Source organism: Spea bombifrons, chromosome 1 (assembly GCF_027358695.1).
Source record: "Spea bombifrons isolate aSpeBom1 chromosome 1, aSpeBom1.2.pri, whole genome shotgun sequence".
NCBI lineage: Eukaryota > Metazoa > Chordata > Amphibia > Anura > Pelobatidae > Spea > Spea bombifrons.
In genome coordinates, this window is record NC_071087.1 from 119,486,544 (window position 1) to 119,514,454 (window position 27,911).

General features: G+C 39.3%; 1 protein-coding gene across 1 annotated transcript; it reads left to right on the forward strand.

The window, feature by feature from the left end:
• CDC45 (cell division cycle 45) lies at window positions 1-10,262 on the forward strand. Its single transcript, XM_053471055.1, has 19 exons — window positions 1-114; window positions 220-279; window positions 439-531; window positions 1,975-2,112; window positions 2,994-3,140; window positions 3,776-3,834; window positions 4,139-4,187; window positions 4,277-4,338; window positions 4,826-4,876; window positions 5,225-5,344; window positions 5,601-5,732; window positions 5,916-6,014; window positions 6,183-6,344; window positions 6,978-7,116; window positions 7,396-7,479; window positions 7,788-7,906; window positions 8,173-8,249; window positions 9,643-9,708; window positions 10,059-10,262. The coding sequence occupies exons 1-18, from the start codon at window positions 64-66 to the stop codon at window positions 9,705-9,707; spliced, it is 1,707 nt and encodes a 568-aa protein (XP_053327030.1). The 5' UTR covers window positions 1-63; the 3' UTR covers window position 9,708; window positions 10,059-10,262.
• Window positions 10,263-27,911: the final 17,649 nt, after the last annotated feature.

Sequence of the window (27,911 nt, forward strand, 5' to 3'; positions counted from 1 at the left end):
TGATTGGACAGCTGCTGGCAGTAGTTTAGCGCCAATTTCGAGGACAGCTGCCAGCCGAGGAAGATGTTTGTTAGTGACCTAAGGAAGGAATTTTACGACGTTATTGTGACTCAGGTAAGGATTACATGTACCGGGTGAACGACGGGGTGTTAGGAATGGTTTCGTTACTAGACAGTCTCTAGAATGACGTATTGTCCCCTTTTTTTTGTTTTGTTTTAGCGCGTTCTTCTTCTTGTTGCCCCAGATGTCGATGCTCTATGCGCGTGCAAAATACTGCAGGTAACACCAGCTTATGTGAAGTGCTTTCTAAAATGTTTAAAGGGCGTCTAACTTGTCTATGACAGAAGCTGCATGACGCCCCCGGGGATTATAAATGAACTCTCCGGCGGGTTGCAGTTGTAATGACCGCTACAAACCAATGTTTACCCTTTCTTACAGGCCTTATTTCAGTGTGATCATGTGCAGTACACTTTGGTCCCAGTGTCTGGCTGGCAGGAGCTTGACACCGTATTCCTTGAGCATAAAGAACAGGTAAGAGAACTTTTTTTTCAGTATGTTGATGTTGAATTCCTTCTGAATAGATACCGTATTGGTTTGAATATAGGCCGCATTTTTTCCCCCACTTTAAGTCTTTAAAGTGGGGGTGCGGCCTATATTCGGGGTCTGGCGCCGGGCAGGCAGCGGGGTTAGGATACAGATCCCCCGCAGCGGTGCAGGGGACCTGCATCCTACTCCCCGATACGCTCAGACAGCCTCCCCTGCCAGCACTTCCCACGGGGGGGGGGGGGGCGGCACGGGAGGGGGGTGCCGGCACGGGAGGTTGTCTAAGCGCATCGTGCGCAATTTAACCCCATCAAGCCATATGTATGGAAAATAGGGTATTTCAAATGCTAGTAATTTTCACACTTTCCATTGACAATGAGCAACACCATTTGGGAGTGATATTTGCTTTATAAACCAGTTTAATTTCATGACGTGCCAGGCATGTCAATTGTCATCAACGGGATGTGGCTGGTATGTCAGTTGTTGTCAAGGGGTTAATGTGTATTTTAAAAAGGAAAAAAAAAATGCAAGAACTTGCAGCCCTCTATGAGAAATAGGTACTCTTCCAGCACGTGGGGGTGCTGAATAGACCCCCATCTGCAGCATTCATCAAGCCAGCACTGGTGGAGAGTAAAGGCCGACCGCATCTTCTGCATGGTAAACAGATGGGGAAACTGTGTGGAATCACCTCAGGCATTTACAAAAGGGACTCTGTGAAGATTTAAAGGGGCCATGTAGCTATCAAATGCATTAAACTGCATATGATGGTTGAAGTAACATACATGAATTAATTGGATGCTGCTGACATCCACCAGAAGGTCAGTGGAGGAGAGGATATATCCAGCAGGGTCTGTCTAGGCTCTGGATACCTGATGACTTACGATCAGCAATGCAAGTCAATGAACACTTGTTTGCTGATCAGTGCAGGGAAGAGAGGGCTTCTCCATTCTCCTACAAATGGAAACTGTTAAAAGTGCTACGTTTTTTTTTTTAAAACCAAAATACTGTGTAAGGGATAGATGTGGTCCTCCAGAACATTAATAAAAAAAAGTGACATGTCTGTAATCAGGGCTTTAGAAATAATAAAATTGCACAAAAAGATGTATAATTTATGTGGGTACATCAAACACGAAAAAGCGTAATCTCAATTAAACCCACATGGTTTAGAAAAGAAAAAAAATGGCTAGAGATGTGTGGTTTTGGGGGTACTGAAATTAGTCACCCCCTTTGGTGGAAGCTAACTGCTTATGGGTGCCTTGGAAAGAGGGGCTTGTGGTCATAATAGAATAGCTACTTGGCTGTGCACATTTACCTCCATGTAGGAGTATATAGGAATAGGCCTCGATTACTCTATCACAGCGATTTTTGAAAATTGATATGTATAATTTGTTTTTGTTCAGCAATTCCAATCCTGTTTCTTTTGTCTTGTAGTTTCGATATTTTGTACTTATAAACTGCGGTGCAAACATTGATCTACTGGAAACCTTACAGCCACAAGAAGAGACAGTCTTCTACATATGTGACACTCACAGGCCAATTGATGTGGTGAATGTTTACAATGATAGCCAGGTACGATAAAGGAGGTGGGGATATACTTGCATCTAAACTCTTTCCTCCATTAAACGTTAATATTCCTTCTGCAGCCTCCCTCACTGTTAGTAGCACAATCTTCTCCCCATTCCACACACTATGGGTGCCACCATTGACTCCTATCTCTCATTCAATCTTAATATTCAATCTCTTTAATAAAAAAAGTGCTCTCTGCATCTTAAAATCATTGTCAACATTTACCCCTTCCTAAAACAAAATGCAACTAAGGCTCTTGTTCATGCACTCATCTCCTGCAACTGTCTTAGCGTGTCGCCCCCATACATGCCTTGCCCTCTTAAAACTGGCCACAACATTCATAATGTATTTTATCTTCCTTACCCATCAATCTATTACTTCTCCCCTCTTTTTAATCTCAACTGGCTGTCTGTAGTTGCCTATTAAGCTCTTAAGTGCAGTTTCCTCACTTATCTGTTTAAATAACTACCTTTCATGTGCATATATAAGATGTCAGGGTGACTATATTCTTTGGAATGCCCTACTCCAAAATATTTGCTTTCCCTTGTCTCCAACCCTTCAAAAAAAGACCCACTTCTGTGAAGCATATTAACAGGCAAGAGAACTCCACTTGTCCCACCTGCCTGTTTTCCAAGATGCACTCCTCTAATTAATTTAATCAGTATTTATGCTGGGATAGTCTTGTGTGCCCTGACTACCTTTATACATTTACACTTACACCACTTGTGTAATATACCCTCACCTCCTCCTACATTGTAAGCTTGTTTGAGCAAGGCCCTTCTTACCAAGTCAAGAGCCTTATGTGGTTTTGTCCATTGCATAGCGCTGCAGAATATGATGGCACTATATATCGACAAATACATTTCAACATTCGTATTTTAAAGATCAAGCTGCTGATCAAGCAGGATGATGATCTTGAGATCCCGAACTATGATGACATCTTCCGTGATGATGACGATGAAGAGGGAGAGGATTCTGGGAATGAAAGCGATGGATCTGAGCCATCTGGAAAGAGAAGGCGCTTTGATGAGGTAAACGTCAGGCGGCTATTAGTTTGTACGACATTGTATTTGTTTTTTACTTAATTACAGACTTGTTTGCGTATTTTCCTTACCCTGTTTTAACCCTGTGTATGTGCTTTGGCATTAGGATCCCTTTTAACTGTATCGGCTGTACAGTTTAGTGAAAACAATAGTTTGCTTTAAGCATAAAAGGAACATTCGAGTAGAGCACTGGCTACGATCCTAAAAACTTACTTTGTGAATGAATTTGCACAACTGGATGCAATTATTTTGCATATTCACTCAGGACCTAAGTAAGGAAATGTTAATAATCCAAGATGGGTCAGGTTTCTAGCTTGGCTAAAAATTGAGTAATGCCAAAGGCAGCTATGAAAATAATATTGAAACAACAAACTTATTGCCTACCTAACGGCAGTGTGACTCTTATGTTTAGGTTAATGTCCATCTTCATTGTTATATATGAAGCTTCGATTGGGTGGTACACAATACATTCTTTTTTAATAACGGTGCATTATGATGTGATGCATTTTTATAAGACTAAAAGTCTCTCTGTCTTTATCTTCTCTGTGGCCGTAGTCATTGACGTACCCTCAGCTTGCATTATTTTCTTTTTTATTAACTGTGTTTACCTTTTTTCCATTTAGGGTGCAGTGGAAAGGAGGATAGATAAGCGCCGTCAGAGAAGGGAGTGGGAGGCACGCAGGTAATGCTATATACGCTTCTAATTCCTGACCCTTTATACAGCTAGTGAGAGAGCATGGAGGGTCCACGAGCGGCCGCAAAGCAGTTTACCTGGGGGAAATCTGGGTGATTAATAAGGAGTTCATTTGCCTGAAATGAAAAATAAAATTGAACGAGAATAAATCTAAAGTACAACTGCTTGAAATACACCATGGCATTGAAATAAAGAAGGGACCTATCTAGTTTTCCTGCACTCTTGAAAAACAAATGGTTGCACATGGTATCAATAATTGTATTCCTGAAAAAAAAATCTGATCTTCTTGTAGGCGAGAAATACTTTTTGACTATGAACAGTATGAATACCATGGGACATCTGTAAGTACTATATAGTCTTTCTTTTGATTGCTCATATTCAAGCAGTCCTGTCTTTATACGAAGTTGTTTCCCTTCTCCCTTTCTTACAGTCCGCCATAGTAATGTTTGAACTGGCTTGGATAATGTCTAAAGATTCAAATGACATGTTGTGGTAGGTGCAAAGTTGCCCCTTTTTATTATTCAATGATCTGTATTTCTGTCAAGTATGTAGGTTTATATATAATATAATTATACTTCTGACCAAAAGCTGCTTGCAGCATAGCCCAGCTCTGATCTAGTGTGTCTATTCTGTTGATTAATAAAATTACATCTAAACATCTGATCCTCTAGTTTCAGTAATGTAATGAAGTTATACTTTACTAAGAGCAGGGTAGATACATGGAACAGCATCCCATTAGAAGAGGTGAAGGCTAAAACATGCATGGGATTGGCAATAAAGATGCCATGACTCTAAAATCAAGGACTGATTGCTTTAGGATAATCTGTGTTTTATGAAAAGCTGGACCCCATTGCCAAAATAGCAAATGGAAATGGTTATCACCATGCTTGTTTCTCGTGTTTTCCTAGTACTGTATTAGGAATATGGCTTTTATTTGCATAGGACAACTTTTCTTGACTCTCCTCTCTTTTTCCTGCAGGTGGGCAATCATAGGGCTGACTGACCAGTGGGTTCAAGACCGAATCACACAGTAAGTGTGTAAATTGTCATATGAAGAACTAATGTAGTCTTTATAAAACATATAACATAATTTTGTGGGGGAAAAAACTATACTAAAATGTTTGTTTTTTTTCCTCTCTGCATAGTATTTACCACTGCTGAACGATGACTCAATATACAGTATGTTCAGCAGTGTTCCCGTGTGTGTTAGATATGTAGATAGATATCTATCAGAGCAGGGTGAGCTATCGGAGACCCCAGTAGAGTCTCTCCACCAAACTGTATACAAACTGTATACCTGATATGCAGTAGACTAAGTATTTCTTGTATATTAAATTCCCAAATGTATCCTGTTGACATATGTTCTTATTTTATGTAGAATGAAATATGTAACCGATGTGGGGACTTTACAGCGTCATGTCTCCCGACATAACCACCGCAATGAAGATGAAGAAAACTCGCTCTCCATTGACTGCATGAGGATAGCCTTTGAATATGAGTATCCTATGGCTTGACTGAGGATTGGAACGATGAAAAGGGGCAGCTTAACATTTGTTTAAAAACAAATCTTCCCACAATTAGATATATGATGTATAATGTTTTAGACTTCATCCACTCTTATATGAGGTAGGACAAAAGGTTAGATTGCTAGAAAAAAAATCCTTAGATTTTATGCTAAATGTTATAGAAATTAAAAAAAAAAAAAAAAAATCTCCTTCCTTCCAAAGCTTACTTCCTTAACAGTGTTATGCCAGTTTGCGCCTCTTCTTGTATCAGCATTGGTCGTTATATGAAAGCATCTGCAACTCCTGTTATACATCCTCCAGTCTAAAACTTTGGTCTGTGCAAGGTCAAAAAAAACTTCAAGAATTTCTAGCTGACATGGGGTAAGCATTACATGTTTCCTTTTGTCCCCTGCGATACCTACTGTTTTCTGATGTGAAGGACAATAAGCAAACTGTTCACAATCCATAACTTGACAGGTTCCTCCTTGACATGTCTATAAATGCTAACTATATTAAAATGCATAAAAGAAACAAAATTACTTGTGTTTTATGTGATCATTACAGGTTACCTCTGAAGCAAGTGAAACAAAAATTTAACTCCATGGACATATCGTTAAAAGAAAATCTTCGGGAAATGATAGAAGAATCGGCAAACAAGTTTGGGTAACTAAACCTGGTGTTCTCAGTTGTGGTGAATATTTAGCAGGGTCACTAAAGAAGTAATTGTTTATGGTGCCATGACAATTACAGATTTATTATCCAATTGTTGTCCTAATTCTTAAGTGGGCTACTTTTTTTTCCAGGATATTTAAGTTGTTTTTCTCTGAACAGGATTAAGGATATAAGGGTGCAAACGTTTAGTGTGCAGTTTGGATTCAAGAACAAGTTCCTGGCCTCAGACGTTGTGTTGGCTGTAATGTCTCTCCTAGAAAATACAGAGAGAGACGAACAAGGAAGAGACAATTTTATTCAGGCTTTAGATAGTCTGTCCAGGTAACTAGATTTGTTTGATTTATGAATCATATTCAGCAGTACTGGTACCTCCTGATTTAGAATTTTAAAGGGACAGTTTTTTTTTCTTTGACAGTATTTACAGGCATTCCGTGTAAGCCTATGCTCCACAAAGTGTGTGGGTGAAACACTACAATCTCACCCCCTTTATATTTAAGGACATGTTTGTCTGCCTTGTTGTGTACAATTGTAGCAGAGGTACATATGTATCCATTTGTCACTAAGGATTAAGGGCCAAGTGATTCTTGCCCCTAGATGGATACCATTACATGGTATTAGGGGCAGTACTTTAGAAGAAAACCTTGCATGGGTCTGGTACCCATTCTTGTGCCCACAGACCAGAGAAAAAAAATGCATAAATCATAATCTCCCTAATCTAATGAATTATTTTCTTTAATGTCATGAAAGATAAGACATTCTGTGTAGGCTTCCATTATTTAGTAATCTGTCATAAACCTCCAATAAACATTATAAACTCAAACATTCTACTATATATATATATATATATATATATATATATATGTATATATGTATGTATATATATATGTATATATATATATATGTATATATATATATGTATATATGTATGTATAAAGTATAAATGTCACTCCACAGAAGCAATCTGGAAAAACTCCATCTTGGCCTGGGTCTGGCAAAGAAGATGCTCCAAGCTGTTCAGCAGATTGTAGCAAGCTGCGTTTGCACTAATCTCATTTTATCACAGGGCCCTTTCCTGTATTGCTATCTCATGGAGGTATGTATATTTCCTTGCCCTGCATATTTGCTGTGCCTTTTATTTTCGTGTGTGTGTATGTATGTGTATATATATATATTTCATTAGGGTGGATGGAAGTGTTCCCCCAGAGCACGTTTGTTTTGCTCAAAGCTTTAGTAATTTAAAATGAAATTGTGTTTGACATGAATTTAAAAAAAAAAAAAAAATCTTGAAAAGACTATTTCCCACATTTCAGTATTAGAAACAAACAGTGGGTGGTGCTGTTGTATATTGTAGTAACCTTGTCTCTGTTTTTAGGGTACTCCCGATGTCAAGATGTTCTCTAAACCATTGTCCCTCTGCCTTCTCTGTAAATACTTGTTGAAATCCTTTGTGTCCTCTGTGAGTATTACCCTACCCACAATAAAACTACTGTAACATCCAATAAAATCCTTAAGGGAGTGGGCAGCAGTTGCAGAGAGATCAGAGAAAGCGTAGTAATTTTAGTGAATTTTCTCAGGGACGTGTTGTGGGGAGTAACTGTGTTGTTAGAGGGAAGAAAACTGTTTAGGCAATTTGTATTTCAGTAGTTTGGATGTGTGGTCTAGGAAAGCTGTCCTTAAAGTGGGACAGATGCCAGTAATAGCTTTGTAGGTGTATATTTATAATTAGGTGACAGTTTTTCTGCTAATTCATTTACTTTCTTAAAGACAAGAAACAAGCGCTGTAAAATTCTCCCCCTGGTGCTGGCTGCCCCTCTGGATGTTGATATGGGAACCGCGATCGTGGTGGGCATACCACCAGAAGCAGAAACGTCAGACAAAAAAAAGTGAGTGGTGTTTCCCCGCTGGATACGTGTAGCTCTAAATTCTGGCCTAAATTCACACAATTTGGTTTTTCAACTGCTTTAAGCTAGCCATTACCTTCTGTCTAGCAGGCCAAAGTTATGTGAACATCTGTGAAAACATGCAATATATCCATTGTGTATATCACCGCCTATCAAAATAGCAAGTATTTCACAGCTGCTTGCTATGCATAATTACTCGTTTTTATCGTTGATTACTCATGATGATCAGGTCTTTCTTTGTGGTGTAGTTTCTTTGGCAGGGCATTCGAAAAAGCTGCAGAAAGCACCAATTCTCGTACTCTCCACAATCAGTTCGACATGTCTAGTAAGTGACTCACACAACCCTCTGCTGCAATACTGATATTTCAGAAACCTCTACACATAACTATTGTGAAAAAATATAACTCCTTACAGTGTAACAACTGCTTGATTAGATGAATTTTAATGTATTTGAGGGGTTAGTACACCATGTTCATTTTTAGCAGTCTCTCGCCTTTCTCATTCCCCCTCATCCTCCTAATAGATGTCTAAAATTGTCAAGTGGTATTGATCATTTTACCCCCATTGCCATGCTATGGAATCTGCTGAAGCACTATTAACCCTTTGCTCGCTGGAACATCCTGACTTTGTTGCAAGGACATCTCCCTGTTGCAGCATGTGATAGAAACTGCTATACCCTTTCTGGTAGGTGTTACTGACACCCACAGAAGTTCACTCAAGGAGAAGAGACTCTGCAGTCTTTCTAGGCCCTGCAGGGATTTGATTGCTCCCTGCTGGCTGATCACACACACTGAGATCAGAAATGCAGGGCTATGGAGCCCCATTTGCTGATCTGCCTGATCAGCGCAAAGTTTTTCTCCCCCTTCCAAAGGTTGAGTGAAAAAAAAAAAAATTGTATTGGGAACACAGTGATGCCACCGTGGCATCAAGTGTATGAGAGGTCCCAAAGGGATCTTGAGGCATACTACAATGGGAACAATGCAAAAAAAATGAAATGTATAATTATATATTATAATTTTAAATGTACCACTTGGCCTTCCTATAAAAATATATATATAAAAAAAAAACCCTTAAGCAAATAAAATTAAATATGCGAAGGATGGATGTGGCCCTCTTGAGCCTGGAAAAACTATGTAGGTGATATGTCTAATTGGAAGATGATGCTAAACACAAACTGGGTTATCGTTCATTTGTAACACCTATAGTATAGAAAAATGTTTAAGCAACAGTGACTTGTCTTATTTTAGTATAGGGTTTTTTAAACAAGTGATTAGTGAGGGTTCATCAAATATGGCAAAGGGGAATCGTTTAACAAACATACCCCCCCCGTCCGTGAAGGGGTTAATAAAATGTACCATAATATATCCTCTGTAGGTATAAATTCCCAATAATTCAGCGGTAGCTCTCCGGCTTTGGTTACACGTTGTATACTCTGCTCACTTCGACTTCTGTTATTCTGGATAGATTTCAAGAGGCTGGAATTTTACAAGCCGTCTGTTCCCATGTTGTGCTTATGAAGGAGGGAAAGAAAAACATTGTGCTTTTCAGACTCTTACAGGAGCCAGAAGACTGAGAAACTGCCCTAATCTCCCAATAATGACTATTATATTCAACCTCCTCCTCCTCCTCCTCAATACTCTGCTCATGTGCCCAAAAACATTCCCTGTAACAAAAGCATAGATTTATGCTAGATTTAATGCTTTATTTCCTCTATTTAGTTATAGAATTAAGGACAGAGGATCGCAGCAAATTTCTGGATGCCCTTATCTCTCTGCTATCATAAGGTATGTAAAAGAATGCAAGGGTTGTGATTGACTAATCTGACCCCTGCTGTTTGTTTTTCTTTTGCGGGGAAAAAAAAGGCAAAATTTTTGCAAAAGCTTAAAATAAAACCTGATTAAATGTCATATTTTTTTGCCAAAATATCGGTCAGCAGTAACTCTCCATCTTTGTGTAGTTCCTACACAGACAGTAAAGTCCTAACATAGAATGGAATGAGTTGAATACAATGACTGGAGCAAAGGTCAAGCTGGAAGGGTCAATATGTCTTTTTTTTTTTTTTGTTTTGTTTTTTGCCATTTACCAGTAAAATGTCACAGGTCACTGCCTGATCTTCTGTGTTCTCTCGTTCCAGTTCCCTGTGCGTTGCTTAAGGACTCTGAGGCTGCTGTACGAACTGTTGCTATTTGTAAATGAACGCTTTTTATCTGTATATTTTTAACACGTCCCTTTTTATGTCGGTTAAATTATTCATGTGGTTTTTAGAATGTAATCAATAAAATGTAACCTTACTCTTTACTGAATTTTCAAAAATGTAAATAAAAATGAAATGTTTGGATTTTTGTCTTTGTTGTATTACTTGCATATTAAAGCATGAATTGTGAAGACTGGTATCCTTTCCTTTTTAGTACCTTAAAATATTCACTGTTCTAGTAAACTTCCGACGTACATACTACTACTACTACTACTGCCTCTAAGGCCGCGTCTTACGAGGGGGAACATGCTTGTTTTGAGTTAAAATGAATGTATTCAAGGAGAACTACACTTGCCTTTCTCATTTGTCTCTAGGTCGTCGCCTAGAATGAGTAGTTTTTCCACTCATTACCAGGCTCGATGGGCAAATGCTTTAAGGTCTGCGATTCCAGTGACAACCCCTGCCTTGGAATTGTACGGAGAGGTTGTAGATCAAAAACAAACTAATTAAACTGCATGAATAACTCCCAGACCCTGCATTTGGCAGCACACTGCCTGCTGGCTTTTAAAACAGGGGGGGGTTTGCCTGCTTTTTCCCCCCTTTCTATCAAATAAGATCCTACATAGAATGAAAAAAATCATAAATAACACATAGTTGTAATCTGCTAATCCACAGTTGTGGAATTACAATGCTGAGTTTGTTAAGGCAACCGCTATTTCCCTGGTGTAGGTTAATTGTTTTGTGTTTGCGTAACGCGGTAAAATGGCTTGTACTTGAACCTGTGTACCACTAATCTGTGCGCTGCTGGCACACGCGCCGGCTGCTTAGCTGACTGGAATGCCTTTTCATTCCACTGGACGTCTCGCGGTGGGCTCCAGTGGAGAGTGGCAGACACCTGCCGCTGAGCTAGAATAAATTTGCTCTGACGGCTACAGCCGCACTGTTTACATATCTTAGGTTTTCAAAGTTTTTTGAAAAAAAAAAAGTGTAGCGAGAGGGATGGATTCTGTCCAATTTAAACGTCTCTCTCCCGTTGATCAATCTGGTGCTGTATAAATTAACAATGTGAAACGTGTTTATCTGTTGGTTTCAGGGGTGTAAATGTAGCTGCCTAAATTAGCTGTGTGCAAAATTGTACTTTTAAATGTATATTTGAGTCTATTTTGCCCAAATAGTTTAATATTGTGTAGATGGAAACATGCATTTTTTTTTCTTCTATGAAATAAGATCCTACATAGAATTAAATGTCATAAATAATCTGTGTTGTAATCTGTGCTAGTCCACAATTGTATAATTATTATGCTGAGTTTAAGGCAAATTATAAATGAAATAAACTACAACCGATCCCTTTTAACTCCCTTCTGTAAATTTGCCAATGTCCATGTAGAACCAGGGCGTAGTCCGGTTGAGGAGAAGCAAGACATGGCGTTTCCAGCAAAGCCTTTCACTATGTCAGAGTCCTGCGCACGCCATTCTGTACAAAGAAGGCTCTCCGCATGGTAGGGATGTCGGGTGCTCCTTTGCCTCCCTTGCGAGGGTCCTTGTACATCACTGAGCTTGTCTCTGTTCATTTTGTAGGCCCAGATGGTGGAAGACTGACGTGTGTTAGGGAGTTTAGTGGCCATAAGGCACAACACCCTGCCCCTTCCAAAAAGTCAGAGAACCCAGCTTCAGTGTGGCGTTTCTCAGTTTGCAAACAATATAAGATGTACATGTGCGCAAAAAACACAAAAGGTGGTCTGAGAAATAGGAGTCCCATTTCTGACCCCAGCCTATGGCTGGTACTTCAAAAAAAATCCTCACCACCATGAGGTGCAAAAGGTGTGCGTACTAACCTTACTGGTGGAGTGGGTACTTCACCAGTAAGGTTCGTATCTCCCGCACAGGGAGTACCCCAGCGGGAACTAATTACAGTACCTCAGGCTTCCTGTACTCATGAGGCCAATGGACCAAGCTTTCCCTCCCGCAGGTGGCCGTGTGATCATAGCCACTTTTGCTTTTGAAGTCTGAGGTTAACTGTGCTCTCGCCATCACTGTTGGGGGGGGGGGGGAGGTGAGGGATCCAAGTGGTTTTAGGGAGGGCTGGCTCCCCACACTTTGGGGGCTTGGCTCCTCTGTGGCGCTTTCAATGTGATGAAAATAAGCACATATACATGTGGTAAGTGCGCTGATGGCCCTCTGCATTATAGCCAAAGGCTATCCCTCTCTCACAGGTACTCATGTAAATAAAAGGCTGAGAAGCTTCTCTTCAGTTAGATGAGGCTTCTCATTTATCCCTTCCCCCTAGCTGCCTCTGCTTTATTTCTAGAGCCACTGCGATATTACAATGGGAGGACAATGAACAATAACATTAAACGTTGTCAACATAATATGCTTTGAAGTAGGCATTCTTCTTGTGACCCGGAAGACTACATTAATGTTGCATGTACGTATTCTTGGCCGACACGCACCTTCACACAAAAAGTGTCTGAAGTCAGGGGAGGATATCGCTGATTTATTTGGTCCAAAGTTAGACGAGGCGATGCTGGAGCGATGTGAAGAAAGAAGATAGAGCAGCCAATGCACAGAGAGGCAATCAAGAAATAGTTACCCATGGAAAGTCTTTAGCTATGACTTCTAGCTCTCTGCTTCACTTAACACTTACCTACCAACCAACCAACACTCCACACTCTACTGACTAATCAACCGTATCACAAAATAGGTGAACGTTTCCCTTTTAAAATCTCTTACTCTATGCCTTATGTTTTTTCTACATCCCTTCTCCTCAGCAGGGTCCCCTTTTTCTTATATATATGTCGATTTGTCGATAATAGGTTCTTTTATGGTAGTCTGTAGTGATCTTAAACACATCCAGCGCCTGGTTTGTTTTATTATGTTGCAACATTTTATACCCTTTAGTATTTTTCATATACTTGAGCATAGCAGCCTTAATTTAAAGGCTAATGGGGTCACACAGCGATAAATCAAAATGTCTTTACTTGGCATTAACAGAATTCTTGAGCCACAATACGGTATGAAGGGAAATTAACTTGCTGTTATTTTCAGAAGATGAATTTATTCTCAATTTGTTGCAGATTCCTTTACACACCTTATAACTATACGATTAATATTGCACTTTTAATTTTTTAAGAAGAGAGTTGGGTGAGCTATATCACCTAGATCCTTTGTTCGGGACATTATAGAAAAAAATATGGATTTAACAGAGGCCACTTAACGAAAACTAGCACAGCTGAGCTCAAGGATTAGCATACAGTAGAAGAAAGTTTGGTGTTTATGGGAAACTAACAATGTTTTGATTTAATCCCTTCTTTTCCATTTTAACTTTTGAAGATTATTGGCCCCATGCTAAGAAGAAATAAAATCACACAACTGTGTTCCCTCACATTTAAGCTACTTGAGTGACTAAGAAAAAATAGCAAACCACCAGAACCAAGCAACTTGTCCATAAGCGCCCCATTGCCCCCAAACAGCTTATCAGTGCCATCTTTGCCCTAATATAGCTTGTCAGTGCCCTCAAACAGCCTGGCTGTGACATTTTTACCCCCAAACAGTTTATTCAGTGTATAATTTAACATCAACCATCATACACATCTTTGTTGTGTGTCTGCACTAATGTTTGTGGCCCAATATTTTCAGTCTGAGTCTTCCTGGTTATGTTTCTGTTTCTGGCTTGGATGTGCTGATGGTGTTTGAGCTGTATAATTGGGCACCCCAGTGAAAGCTGTCTCATTCCACATTTCCACACCACTGCTCTTGTGCTTCATCATTTTAATGATTGTATGTTTTTGCGGACTGCAGTCTTTTGTTTGATATACTTTGGAAATTCCATGATGTGACACAACCAAAATCTAGGCATTGCAGAAATGTCCAGGTCTCATATATGTATATATATTTTTTTAATTACAGCATAGCTTTCACCGTCCCTGATCACTTTGACTACTAAAAACAATACACTTTAAATAGCCTAAAAGGCACCATGGGTTCCATGGGCAACTTTCAGGCAAAGTAGCAAGCCTGGTCATGAGGCTCTCACAAACCACCCACCAAACTAACTTCTTTATACAGTATATGCGCTGCCTTTTAGAGGGACTACATACAAAAGTATTGGGCTGGATCCACGGTAAACAAGTTGGTGAATATGATCCAATTTACCAGATAAAATGTTTATGCTCTACCGCTTAAGGGAGATAAACTGAATCTGGTGACTTTCATCTCTTAATGTTAAGAATGGACTTAAAAAAGTGATAAGAAACAGACACCCTATCTACTGTAAATGTCTATCAATCACTAACTACAACATCAAACAGCTGCAGGGGCTTCCATATATTTTTCATAACCTATCTAATCAGACAGATACCGCACAGGGACAAGGTTCTCACACGGGTGCATGCCCAAGCTTTGCATATTTAATGGTGCGTATAGGAAGCCATTCTTGACAGAAGTACTCTAGAGCATGTGGCACTAGGTTATTTCTTCTTCAGGGCAACATTTGTTCCACACGTGGAACTCTCCCTTTAATCTCAATCGCTTTGCTCCAAGACATTAAAAACTGTCCGTTGTGTGAATGAGAGATTATGAGTCACGGTCTTAGTCATTGAAGAAAAATTCACTGCGGTGTTCCCTTATTTCCCATAACACCTTATCTCTTCCTAACGGTTTCTAGCCTCCTTTCTTTTCCTTATCTTACATGATTTGGAGCGCAACCATTCACATTTTACTAAAGGAGTGTGGGAACACAGCATCAGCAGATGCCAATGTACCAATTTTCACTGGATTATTGCATTTTGGACAAATGTGTCATGTATGTTTTTCCTACATAGCCCATTAAATTTGAAGTACAATAATGAAAAAAATTAATTAAAATGGGAGCTATATTCAGTAGTGTACCTAATGGGGGGCGGTCCATCCCGGGTGCCACTCATCAGGGGGGTGCCTGGGGGCCTGACAGCTGCCTAACGCAGGCCCACAGTTTACTGTAGGAAGAAACTCTTTAACCGTGCAGGGGGAGCAGGAACGTGGGCAGGAACAGAGTTTCCTCATATAGCGCGTTAGGCGGGCGTCGAGGCGCATAGACGTCTGCACGGCCTCCCTGGTGATCCTCGGCCGGCTCTGACATTATGCCAACATTATTTTTTTGGGGGGGGGGGCTGCCACATACAGGATCCGCCCCTGGCCCCAAAAAATGCTTTTTGGATGCAAAAGCTTGTCTGCGGTCCTGCAGTCTGCGGACTTGCACGTAAGCGCTCACTCAGAGTGAATCCTGGCAGCTGCCCTTCATTGATTGATGATACAGGAGGCCCCTGCCAATGACCACTAGAGTCACTCTTACGGACCTTTAACTCCTGGAACCTCACCAGGCCAAACTTCGGCGATAGGAGTTAAAGGTCCGTATAAGCGACTCTATTGCTCATCACTCCTGTGTTAAAATGACACATTGTGTTTGCGGATCCAAGTTAAAGTTTTAAAGGCTAATTGATCATTAGAAACCCTTTTGCAATTATGTTACAGCAGAAATTTTAAAAATTCTATGAAAACAGCTGGGTGACCCCAAACTTTTGAATGGTAGTAAAGATACAGTCCCTCTTTCAAATCCAATTACAATTAAATTTAAACTAAAAACATCTTTCTTTTAAATGTTTCCACATGTACATAGATCACTATCAATAGGCCACTGAATCAAAATTCTTGCTAAAGCTCAGCCCTTAATATGTCTGTTTTATACACTACATGTGGGTAGAGATTAAGGCTAACTGCTAATGATGAGCCATGTTAATTCGGCTTGGCGATTGCAAGCTATTGGTCTAATGTGATACGGGAAAAGGTTGTGATGTAATAATGTTAATAGTACATTGTTACTGGCTGGCACATCTGTGAGGATAATGGCATTAACACATCCATAGTCAAATGTATACATATAGGAGGGGTGTGGAGTCCATTGGAGGGCCCAATGATACTGGTCTCAGCACTGGAAATAGGAGGTGCTAATGAGGAAGGATGTGACAGATTAGTACTTGAAAGTTATAAAAATCATGCTAAGGAATCAAAGAACTACAGTGGTAACAGTTGAACATCAAGTTGTGGATGTTATTTCAAAATCCATAATTTGCTTATTATGAAAAACAGAAACCTTTAGAAATGAAGATTTATAGGGTATAATTATCACATGATTATAAGTAATATTGGGGCCATATAAAGTGGATTGCTTAAAATGCAGTTTTATTTGGGACGTTCCTGTCTCCATAAATTACGACACACGATGTCATAAACGCAGAATATGTATTGTGAGACCATGGCCATGTAGGAGTGAGCTGTAAACAATGGTACCTGTAGTTATACAACATGAAGGAAGCAATAACACAAAATGTAGGTGTTTCTCAAATTTATTATTATTTTATGTTACTTGGAAACAACCGATCTTGATACACATGGCCAGAGCTCCGTCCATCCTTCAGGTCATCCAGTCTGGAGTGACAAAGGAAAAGCCAGAAAGACTCCGGCTGCCTGATAAGGAGGACGTGCAAGATGCAGAGGACATGTCACATGAAGAGGACATGTAAGATGAAGAGTCCTCTGTGGTGTCCAAAACTAACGGAATCTCCTGCAAGCGGAGATTTGGTATTGATGGCTGGTACGGAGGAGTTGAAAGGCGGCTCTCTATATCCTCCCAATCAATCTCCTGCTTTACAGTGGTAGTGATGTCACTATTCACTGCCTCACAATGTGAGGTCACAATGAGGACGCTTCTGCTTTACTGCTTTATGGATGTAAATACTCTGGTGGATTTCTTTTAATTTATTGATGGGGCAAATTTGTATCTATCATATAAATGACCAGGGTGTCAATGTTTGTTGAATTTACATTAGACTTCCTGCTTGACATGGAAACAAGAAATAAACACATAGAGGTTGACCTTAACCCCTTAATGACAAAGCCCGTACATGTACGGGCTCAAAATGCATTGTTTTCAATGGGTTTAGGGACCGCCCATTGTCCTTAAGGGGTTAAAGGACAACGGTAGTGGGGGAAATACATGTTTCTTTAAATCCTTGAATCTCTAATATCATGAGCTGTAAAACTCATTCTCTCAGCAATTAACATGTAACAAAGTAACTGAACACATCACCTTAAAGCAGCAGCAGCCGGGGAATATGTATGTTTGTATAACGTGTTTAACAGAGAAATATTCCTGCACATATTTATAATATTACATTAATGAAAAAAGTCCTTTAGGTGCAACATGGGTGCAGGTGCAATTTATGGAGGTGCAAAGTGGGTGCAATGTTGGGGCTATATAAATAAAAGATAATAAATAATAATAATAAGTCTTTTTTTTTATTATGGTGGGTTTTGCCCTGGTTGCACTGTAGCTTGTTTTATGCAAAATGTACATAATAGAAGGTTACATTCTAACACAAGTCTTCGATGTTCTGTAATGATACCGTTTAGGACCCCACTGAGCATCATCTGAAGACCAGATATTTATGGCTCACAACATTTTTCTATTTTTTTAAGTTAAATCACTATAATATTTAATATACCATATTGGCCCAATTATAGGCCGCTTTTTTCCCCTGTAATCAGGGTTTAGCACAGGGATTCGCAATTCCTATCGCCCAAAGCCCGGGACATGCAGTTCTGGGTGTCGGGCAGGTGTTTTGTTTTTTCTTTTTTCTTTAGCCCCACTGCAGGCAAGCAGCAGGGTTAGGATCCAAGTCTGGGGAGCACAGTGGCATATCCAAATATTTCTGTTTGTATATAACATATGCTGACTAACTGCATAATAGATACCAAAAATGTTTAAATACATGTATTCCTGTTAATTAGATAAAATACTGTTTTACTATTTACTAATGTGTATTTTTCTTTAAAAAAAAATTCTTTAAAATAGCACCAAACTTTAAGGGTGCGGCCTATAATAAGGTGCGGCCTATGATCAGGCCAATATGGTATATGTTGGTGTGAGATACAATTTTACTGTCGTGACACCGGACGAAGCTGATTTCTGTGTTCTGTGTGAGCAAAAGGTGTGTCAGGCATTTTGTTATTTCTGTTCTCCTTTCTCATGATCATTTTACTTATTTTCCTATTTACACCCTGACCATTCTCAGAGAAGTTAAAAAAGATAAACCTTTAGCATTTGAAATAAAAGGGCCGCATCCCCCGCCCCAAGCAGCTTTCCCTTCCAACCACAATACATTCATGAAGCACAACCATAAATATCATTGTTGTATTTAAAGTGGATTTTTCAGTGCCATTTATTTTTAAGACAATATACAATGTTTATTAAAAAATAATAAACAGCATTTTAATTCAAGATTGATATGTTGTTATCTCAGTACGGTGGTAGCCGATTAACCAGAGGCTCGTGTTTCTGTATCACACCGTTAGAGCCCATGGCTTAAAGGTTTCTGGCTTTGCGACCGGACACTGCAAGACAATGACAGAAATGTGGCAATCATTAGTGGAAGGGTTAATTCAGCAACCTTCTGAGGTCAACAAAGATAGTGAAGGTCCTCCGACAGCCTTAACAAAATAAAGGGAATTAATACAAACTTATCACAATGCTTAAACAAGTTGTAGAAAGTTTGCCATGGGGGGACTCAAATTCCTGTTCCTCCCAGGCCAATAGCTTTGGCACAGGAGTTAAAAGTCTGTAACAGCGGCTCTATTTGTCGCCGGCAGGAGGCTCATCTGACATTGGGTACGTACCCTACTTTCCCAGGTTCTTCCAGGGTTGGATAATTTATAGGGTCCCAAACGTTTTAAGATTTTCTGATACGCATTCTAAATGAAGACGAAACACGCATTTGATGATTTAGAACACTAAGTTCTACTTAAGGCTGTTACAAGACTGGGATCTAATGAAAAAAAGCATAGTTCATAGCCAAAAAATATAACTCTATGGAGCCAATGCTTTGGCCAGAACCCTTTTATTCAGAAAAAAAGTGGCCTCCTTTCATCTGTTTCAGCACCATTGGGGATTTTTTTGGTATGGGATAGCTGAAGACCTGGACCAGTGAAGTGGACCATCAAGGTGTGTGGCTAGGATGCAAGGCTTTAGCAATATTTTTTTTGTGACCTCTATTTATGAGCAAGGGTTTTAATTTACAAAATTTAATTTCTATACATATTATTGTAACTTTTAGGGCTGTAGAACACTATGATACACTCATACCCACCAAACATTTTGGGATAATAGAAAAAAGGGGTATTAGGGGAGATAAGAGGGATATGGGGATTTGAGACCAAAAGAAGGACACTTGGGAGGAATGCCATACACTGCGCTTCCATATTGTTATGGCAGCAAAGTCTCTGCATAGAGAGTATTTTCACAAATACAATAAAGAAACTCTGTATAAGCATCCGTTCATGTAAAAAAGGTTATCAAATTCCTGTTCCTCCCAGGCCAATAGCTTTGGCACAGGAGTTAAAAGTCTGTAACAGCGGCTCTATTGGTCGCCGGCATATTAATGTCAATATTAATGTCAGTGTTTTCATATTTGCGAACATAGTGCTGCCTGTGTGAGATTTGTGTTTAGAGATATATCCATAGGTTGTAATCAATATTTTATCCGTTCTGTAACCCTTTTATATTTTCACTTTAGTAGAAGTGCTAGTTCCTCTGCCTGTACCCCAGTAAAAATGCATGAGCGACAGGTGGATTAGACTGGAATGTGGATCATTCCTTTGGCGGGTACTCAGAGTCTGACTCATTTTCCTGCCTGTTACGGAATTACTTATACAGGGAAATCAGCATGGCAAATGTGACTAATATATCACGTTGGCTATCACATTTTTATAAACACAAGCTGGTGGGTGAGAGGGTAATTATAGTTATGAAGCATTGTCAGTGTCACCTAAGACAATGGTCAAAGCATGGAATCCGTACTGCAATTCTCAGAGAAGAGAAATTAGAAACATCAGAGTGACTGCCACCCTGCCCTCTTGCCACCGCCTGGTAACCCACCAGAACCAACCTTGTGGGATTAAGTCCACAGACAGCCCTGACTAGGGTTACCAAATCCGCCAGGACACTTATAAGTTTTTCATGTTGATGACCAGCACAGGTAAAGTGCTGCCTTGCAGTATGCAGAATGTATAGACTCATTGAAGGGAACCAATGAATAAGTTATATACATCCTCCCATACTGCAGGGCAGCACTTTGTCTGGGCTGGTCAGCAATATGTAAAATATGTGTGTCCTGGAAAACATGGCTGAACTGGTCACCCTGACCCCGGGCACAAGTCCCCATGATTTTGCCCACCTCTAAAAACCATGGTGCTCTAGGAAATTGTCTGAAATGCCAAATGGGAAATCTGGCAAGAGATCCTTTAGATGGACAAGGTGGTTGCTGCTTTGCGAAAGACTGTATTGTGAAGAGAGAAGGTGTTGCTTGCTAAGTGGTGATTACAACAACAAGCACCTGTTATTTATACAATTACCAATCAAGTAAACTAATACAATGGGTCATGGTTATTTGCTATATATTGGTTTGCCATAGCCCACATACTGTGTAAATCACCAGTAAAATATTTCCACTGTGTTAATAATCAAACTAGGTAATTCACCATCTCATGTTATCTACGGAACACATAAAGAGGAAGTTGTGTGCTTGTTTATTATTTTGTAAACGTCATGTACCATTTTTTGCATGTAGCGTGTTTTCATTTTAAGTGCTGTTTTCTTATCGATTAAATATTTTACGAATTGCCTTTATAAAAAAAATAATGGCTTACGACAAACATTTTGTGTTAAAAAAAAAAATGTCAGCCACATGACAAGCTGCACTAATTCTTTCAGACGGGGAAGGGGTTAAACCCCTATAAATAAACACAGGATGGGTGGTTATAAATATTAGAGGGAACAGAATTTTCCTGAGCTTGCTGTACTAACATATGCTACGTGGTAAAATATGAAAATATTTCATGTCCTTTGATGTTGAAATAATACCAGGATATTCTAAGTCTGAGATCTCTGCAGGAGTTACTCGCCTTCAGTCTGCCTCATGTACAGAGATAACATTCAGTGTGTTTATACCATTCCTTGTGTTCTTGGCCACAGAAGCAGGTACTGCTGGTAGTGAGGTCAAGGGTTATCACGTTCATAGATGCACATTTGTCATCAAGGATACAGAACATAAGTACATTTATATATACACGCTTAGGTTTCTGTTTAAAGGTGCCATACATCAACGGTCCGACAAGCAGTGAGCGGAGCATAGTCCAGTGAATAGGATCTAGAACAGATAAAGGCAAGTTTGTGGGTTCTGTCATTGCCCACCATGAACATAAAATAAGATAAAAATAAATACATGGGTTGTATCAGACCAGCGCAGCCAGATTTGGTTGTTCTAGTACACAAGAATAGGTGGTTCAGTTAAAATACCACGTTCAATGGAAGCACAGTGTACAGTAATCACAACTGGTCAGGATACAGAGTACAAGCAGGGCCCTCTTTACCTAATGTATTGGTATAGTCTGGCAATTCTTGTTTTCTCGTACCCCTTCACATAATATAACAGAAATGCGTAGTTCTCTTCTATTTCATTTGTGGTTCAGGGATAGTATTGTCTTTCATTGTCATGTGAACAATCTTCAAGAAAGTAATATCCTAGGGCCAGCTTTCTGGGGTTGATTCACTAAATCGGGAATTGACAGGAGAGTTATGAGTTAACACCCTGCATTCACTATGCATTTTAAAGGGCCAACTTCTCCACAAGATGGATTGAGCTGGTCCTGCATATAGTGTTCAATCAGTAAGGTGACTTGTGTATACAGAGCTATCCAAGCAATTCATAAGTGGAAACTCACTGGGTTTAGCCATTCATAATATAAAGTGAAGCTAGTGAGATGAATCTGCAATCCCTCCCCAACTCACCCTTTTGTGTATAAATACTTTTGACATCACAAAGACGGAAGCACTGCTGACTGTGCCATCACCCTGATAATAGTTATCTTTTAATTGACTTTAAAACTCACAAGTATTTGGGTCTTTTTCTTCTTCTTATTTACATGATGGCTACATGGAGTAATATTACCATGGACTGTTAAGCCTATTACTCACCCGAAAGACCGATACTGAATCACATTAACTAAGTCTTACGATTTAATTAACTCATAAATTAAGTCTCTTGCTGAAATTTCTTTCCAGGCAAATAAATCATTGACTGGCACAAAACATGTGATTCCAAACCATTAATTAACACTTATTTTTATTTGGCCAGAAATAAGTCAGTGTCTTCTGGAAAAAACATGCTTCAGTGCTGTAAAATTGTAAAAGGTCAAAGGATTATCTAAGTACAGGTCATCAGGCCTTCTGGGGAATTTTCTTAATATCTTGTCAGCCATTTGAAAGGATTGTATTGGACTTCTTTTAATCCCAGGGCCTGATTGTACAGGATCAGCATCATTCCATAGGGTTCATGGAAGCCGTCAGACTCTTTATTTACAGAAAACAATAAACTAAGCTAAATACAGTTCACCATGTGTACGATCTGGTATGCGTTGTTGTACCGCTAGTCTTGTGTGTTACTTTTCATTTTAATACTTACCAACACTAGGGCCTTTTCTAGGACTACAAGGGTATATGATGTCACACATAGATTCACCCACAACTTGATGTGGTGACATCACAGGATGTTCTGCTAACAAAATGTTTCATGTCATATCTGCAATTCAGCTTTAGACTGCGTTATTTTCTAAAATGTGATACAATGGAGTGCCTGTTTTCCTTAGTAAGTTTAAGTATTCTTTTAACCTATAAAGAGTTACTGGTGAGTTGATGAGTGTCACCTGAAGAAACAGATGACAAACAGGAGGAAGTTGAGAACCCACTGGACAAATAACATACAGCCCCCCTGTGAGTTCCTATGACCAAGATGTAACTTCCTGCTATGACCATACACTTTGTTATTGTGATAATCATTTTTTGTGACTCAGGAACTTCCTAATTTCCTTTGTCGGAGAATAGTTTTACGTTTCCCATTAATATAGCCCAGTTGAAGCTTTTCAGATGCAGCTGGTTGCAGTTTACCAAAGATGCTAAACAATGGCATGATGGCTGGATAGCGATCATATATGATCTGTCTGTATAGCACGACTGTAATATGAAAATCCGCAAAATACATCGGGGGTAGCCTCCCAGTAGTATTAGTAAGGGTTAACTTAGAAAAAGAATTAAATTAAGCTGCATATATAAATACCAAATTGATAAAATAGATGAAAATGCAACTAAATATAGAATCATATAAAACTATGACATCAGGTGTGCATACATGAGAACTTTCTAAATGACCCTATAATAGTCCATAGTGCAGATTTTATGCAGTGCACCAATTGCTCCCAAATATGATCAGTGTAGAATAGGAAGGAGTTTGCTCCAGGCAAAACCCTGGGAGTTAACAGGTATTCTGGTGTGTTTCAGTAGAATTTTACCAGAATATGTAAAATAGATATTATTTTTATCAACTGGACCCAAGCTATATCTTATATGTATATATATAAACTGTTGTTCTGCAGACTTGTAAATGGCTCTGCTGATTCATCACATTGGCACCACAGAAACTGGGCTTGATTTGATATTTCTTTAGAAGCAGACAATAGCAGCAACTTTTCAGTTTGGGAACTATCTATGAGTCATGAGGACAAACTGCACAACTTCCAGGATTCCAAGATCGGGACCTAATTTTATAAACCCATTTATCGCCTCTAATCATAAACTGGATTACGGATTCCTGGTAGACACCCCCCCCAACCCTAAATAGATGTATTCCACACCTCCTCTACAAACCAAATTTCTATTGCTCTCGTTTAAGGTTACGTATCTGAAAAAAATGGGAAAATGTTTGGGAGCTGATGAACAGAACAGCCCAAACAAGGCTAAATAAAAGGTTTGTGTAAAGTGGGATTCTGAATAAAAAGCCGTTATACTGAATGGTACGTAAATAAAACCTGTCTTATTGTAGCTTTTAGTAACAGCACTGGGCACACAATGGGCATCTGGCAATATGTGAAGGACACATAAAAGTTATAGCTTGTGTTCAAATGGAGCTCGGACAAAGCAGCTCGTTTAGCTGATTCACAACTACCATCTTTTGTGAAGGTAATGTAATGACTCGCTTGGGTAGCCAGGCAACCTGGACGCTTCTCTGCGTCTCCAGGGAGAGAGCGATGATGGCATTGAGGGAATATTGTAACTGGATATTGGGCAAATGTAAGGACCATTCCCTCCTCCACCTATAAAAGGTTCATCCTTTCTCCTCTCCATCTACAGAACGGTTTAACAAGTAGCCAGGAACACAAAGGAGTTCTTACGGTCGTTTATATAACAGGGATAATATTTGCTAGTGTTTGGACCAAATAGTGATTATAAATTCTAATGGATTTATTAAAACAGAAAGGCTAGCTCTCAATAATTGTCTTTATTAATGTTCAGTAAAGGATAACTGTGCAGTGAAGGGGACCTATAGAGCCTGACCTCCTCTTAAGGAGGAGAGCACAAGAGGAAAACTGGGACAAGGCTGACCATATAGGTTTAGGTTTTTCACATAGGTCAGTCACAGAACACATCTATGTTCTTCACCATTTTTAAAGCACGGACATCAGGCTTAAAAAAAGGAAGAAACTTGTATGGAAGAAGGGGTTTATTCACTGTAGAGAATTAAGGTTCTGCTAGGATGGGATCAGTTGGTGGACCTTGGTTGAGTATAGCAACATGACTGAATAATGATAATATATATATATATATATATATATATATATATATATATATATATATATATAAATATAAAGTCTAAAGGATTCTATGTCTTATTTCCTTTTTAACACTAATATTTACCATTTCTTAGTAAACAAAGGTCAGGGGTAGGGAGGAATCAAATATCTAGGGCCACCTATTCTCTCCATAAGAAATTATATTCCTTTAGCTATGTAAAATATGCCACAGGACACATATGTTAAGTTTACTAAAAATGTACCTCAGAACCATGTTATACAAATTTAATTTTGCAGTGAATATCCACCATGAGCAATGTTGGTACCTACCCCTGTTCATTGAGGAGGGCAAAAGCAAAATAAGAGCTAGTAGGACCCTGTAATGATAGCCAAGGTCTTTTTGAGAAACCATTACTTTTCCTTGGCCTTTAAGCATTAGACTTTTGGTTAATCCTGCTATGAATCAATAAAGTATAACCAGATGGACCTCTGGGTGCGGAGGAGTTCCATAACTTAGGATGCCATAAAAATATGTGGCTTGTTCAAAGACACTTGCGAATCATAGAAGCTGTTGTGTATAATAGTTGGAGGAGTACCTGTTGTTTATCACTTTTTATACTACGGATTTTAATTTTACTCCTGTACAGCTTTCTTCAAGGCTACAAACTGTTGGCTTTCCCTTGCTATTTCTGAGTGGTATGTTGCTGGTGGTAGAGCACTGAAAACTGCCAACTGCCAATACCACTAATAAAAATACAGAGAGTACTTTATGGGTGCTGCAAAAGTGTATATTTGAACAGTACTGGAATTTTATCATCATGGGCATAGTCAGCATAAAATGTGTTAAGCTGAACATATCTACTGCAAGATAGAGGCGAATGGAATTCACAAGGAGGACTACATGTTAAGGGACCACTGAGGGACAGACAGAGACCATATGTATTCAAGTGCATATGATGGCTGGAGTGTCCCTTTAATGTGAAATACCAACATTACATTACAGAAACATTTTGCAAATGTAAATATTATTCTTTGAGCATTAGATACAGTGCTGTATACAGTATTCAAGAAAACTGAATCTTAAGAAATCCACGGCATATAGCCAGGACTTAATTTAATTCATGTGATATCATACCCTGTGATTCTTTATTTTTAAAAGTTTCTGTTTACTATCCATTAAAATCAATTATGGATTTCTAAAATGTCATCCAATGCTCAACGTTTGACCATTATCACCAGTCTTCAATTTTGTAGCACGTCTTCAATAACTGAACTCTCACATACTAATTCTTCCCCATTAGCATCTCCTATTGCAGGGATGACCCAGCATCGCCCATCAGACTGCCAAACAGAGAAGCGTGATCCGTCACTCCACAGAACACGTTCCTTTTGCTCACGGATCCAGTGGCGGGGTGCTTTACACCACTCAATCTGATACTTAGCATTGTACTTGGTGATATGAGGCTTGTTTGGCCGTGGAATCCCATTCCATGAATCTCCTGCCACACAGTTTTTGTGATGATATCAATGCCAGTGGAAGAGCTCCGCAGCTATGGAATGCAGAGCATTGGCGTAATGCATGGTCCTCTGCTTCGTGGCCGAGTAACTGTTGTTCCTAAACGCTTCAACTTTCCAATAATACCACTAACAGTTGATAAAATTTCACAAACTGACTTATGCAAAGGTGGCATCCTATCACAGTACCAATAAAATATTGTAGGTCAACAAATCACATGTGGGATGAAATCGTAAAACAGTCCAGCAATAAGGTTTATCACATTTATTTTCTGCCACTAATGGCTATTTGATTGTAAATGACTCTCCTTCTTTTGTTGAGCATTCAGTCTACACAGTAGGTCATCTGAAGTGTAGCACTGTGATCACCAGTTCTCATTATTCTTTAGTTCAGGGTTGAATAACATTTCCTTTCAGAGATGTGTGCATGGACCTCCTGTGCAAGCGGGGTCTGGCAGGTCACAATTTAGATCTTTAACTTAAAGATGCTTCATTTATCAAGACAATGTCACAGGAAGACCCTGTTACTCCACTTCCCACTACACTCCACTTCACTGGCTCAGTGGGGGACCATCTCTTCCAGGAACCAGCATGCTGTGTGCACAGACATTTCTCAAAACCCATTATTTGGTAGTTGTTTTTTTTTTTTGAAAGACAAAGGAGGACGATGACCCCAAAATCGTAATATGGTAGGGCTTCTTAACTTCTTGCAGTTTTCTTTATTGGTAATATTAACTCCATTTTCCAAAGGTTTACTGACACTCTGGAAGTAGAATAACATGCATGTACTGTATTTTGGAACATTGTTTCCCAGAAGTGCCACTGACATTCCTACTTTGGGTTGTCTTAGAGTCTTGCAAAAACAGATGGCTCTGGTGTAAAGAAATGCTACAAATGCCTAAGAACGTCCAAATGAAAATTTATGGATAACGCATTAATCATAGGCATGGACAGGAACCACATTTCAAAACCATTAAAAAAAAACAAACTACAATACGGGTTTTAGAACTAGATGGATGTTAGAGTACCGACAAGCTACCCTCATGTCCTGGATTGCTTATTTTCTTTGTTGTACCTTGTTAGCCGTAGAAAAAGAGAAAGCAAATTTGGTAAGGATGATACCTTTATTGGCTAACTGATGCATATACATAAGTTAACCAATAAATGTCTCATCTTTACCAAATTTGCTTTCTCTATTTTCTGTTACGTGACATAGTACTAAACAGAGTATTTGTAAATAACAGGGCAAAATTCCTGGGCCAGTCTTTAATTTATTGGAACTGTTATCAGACAGAGGGAAACTTTAGGTGATCTTTAATGCCCGAGTGGTATCAGTTCTTATCGTTGGTCCTCCAAAACTCTATTTTGCTTCTGCATAGTAGGTCTATGTGGTTGACTGCACATCACAGAGCTTTTACAGAGCTCTAGACTGTAGATAAGAACTATCTGACCGCCTTCAATGATTATGGATGCTGAAGCATTTTGTCAAGATAAGCTTGACTTCTACTAGTACAGACATCTATGACTTACAAAAATGAACAAACCATGGAACATTCTGGCAGGCAT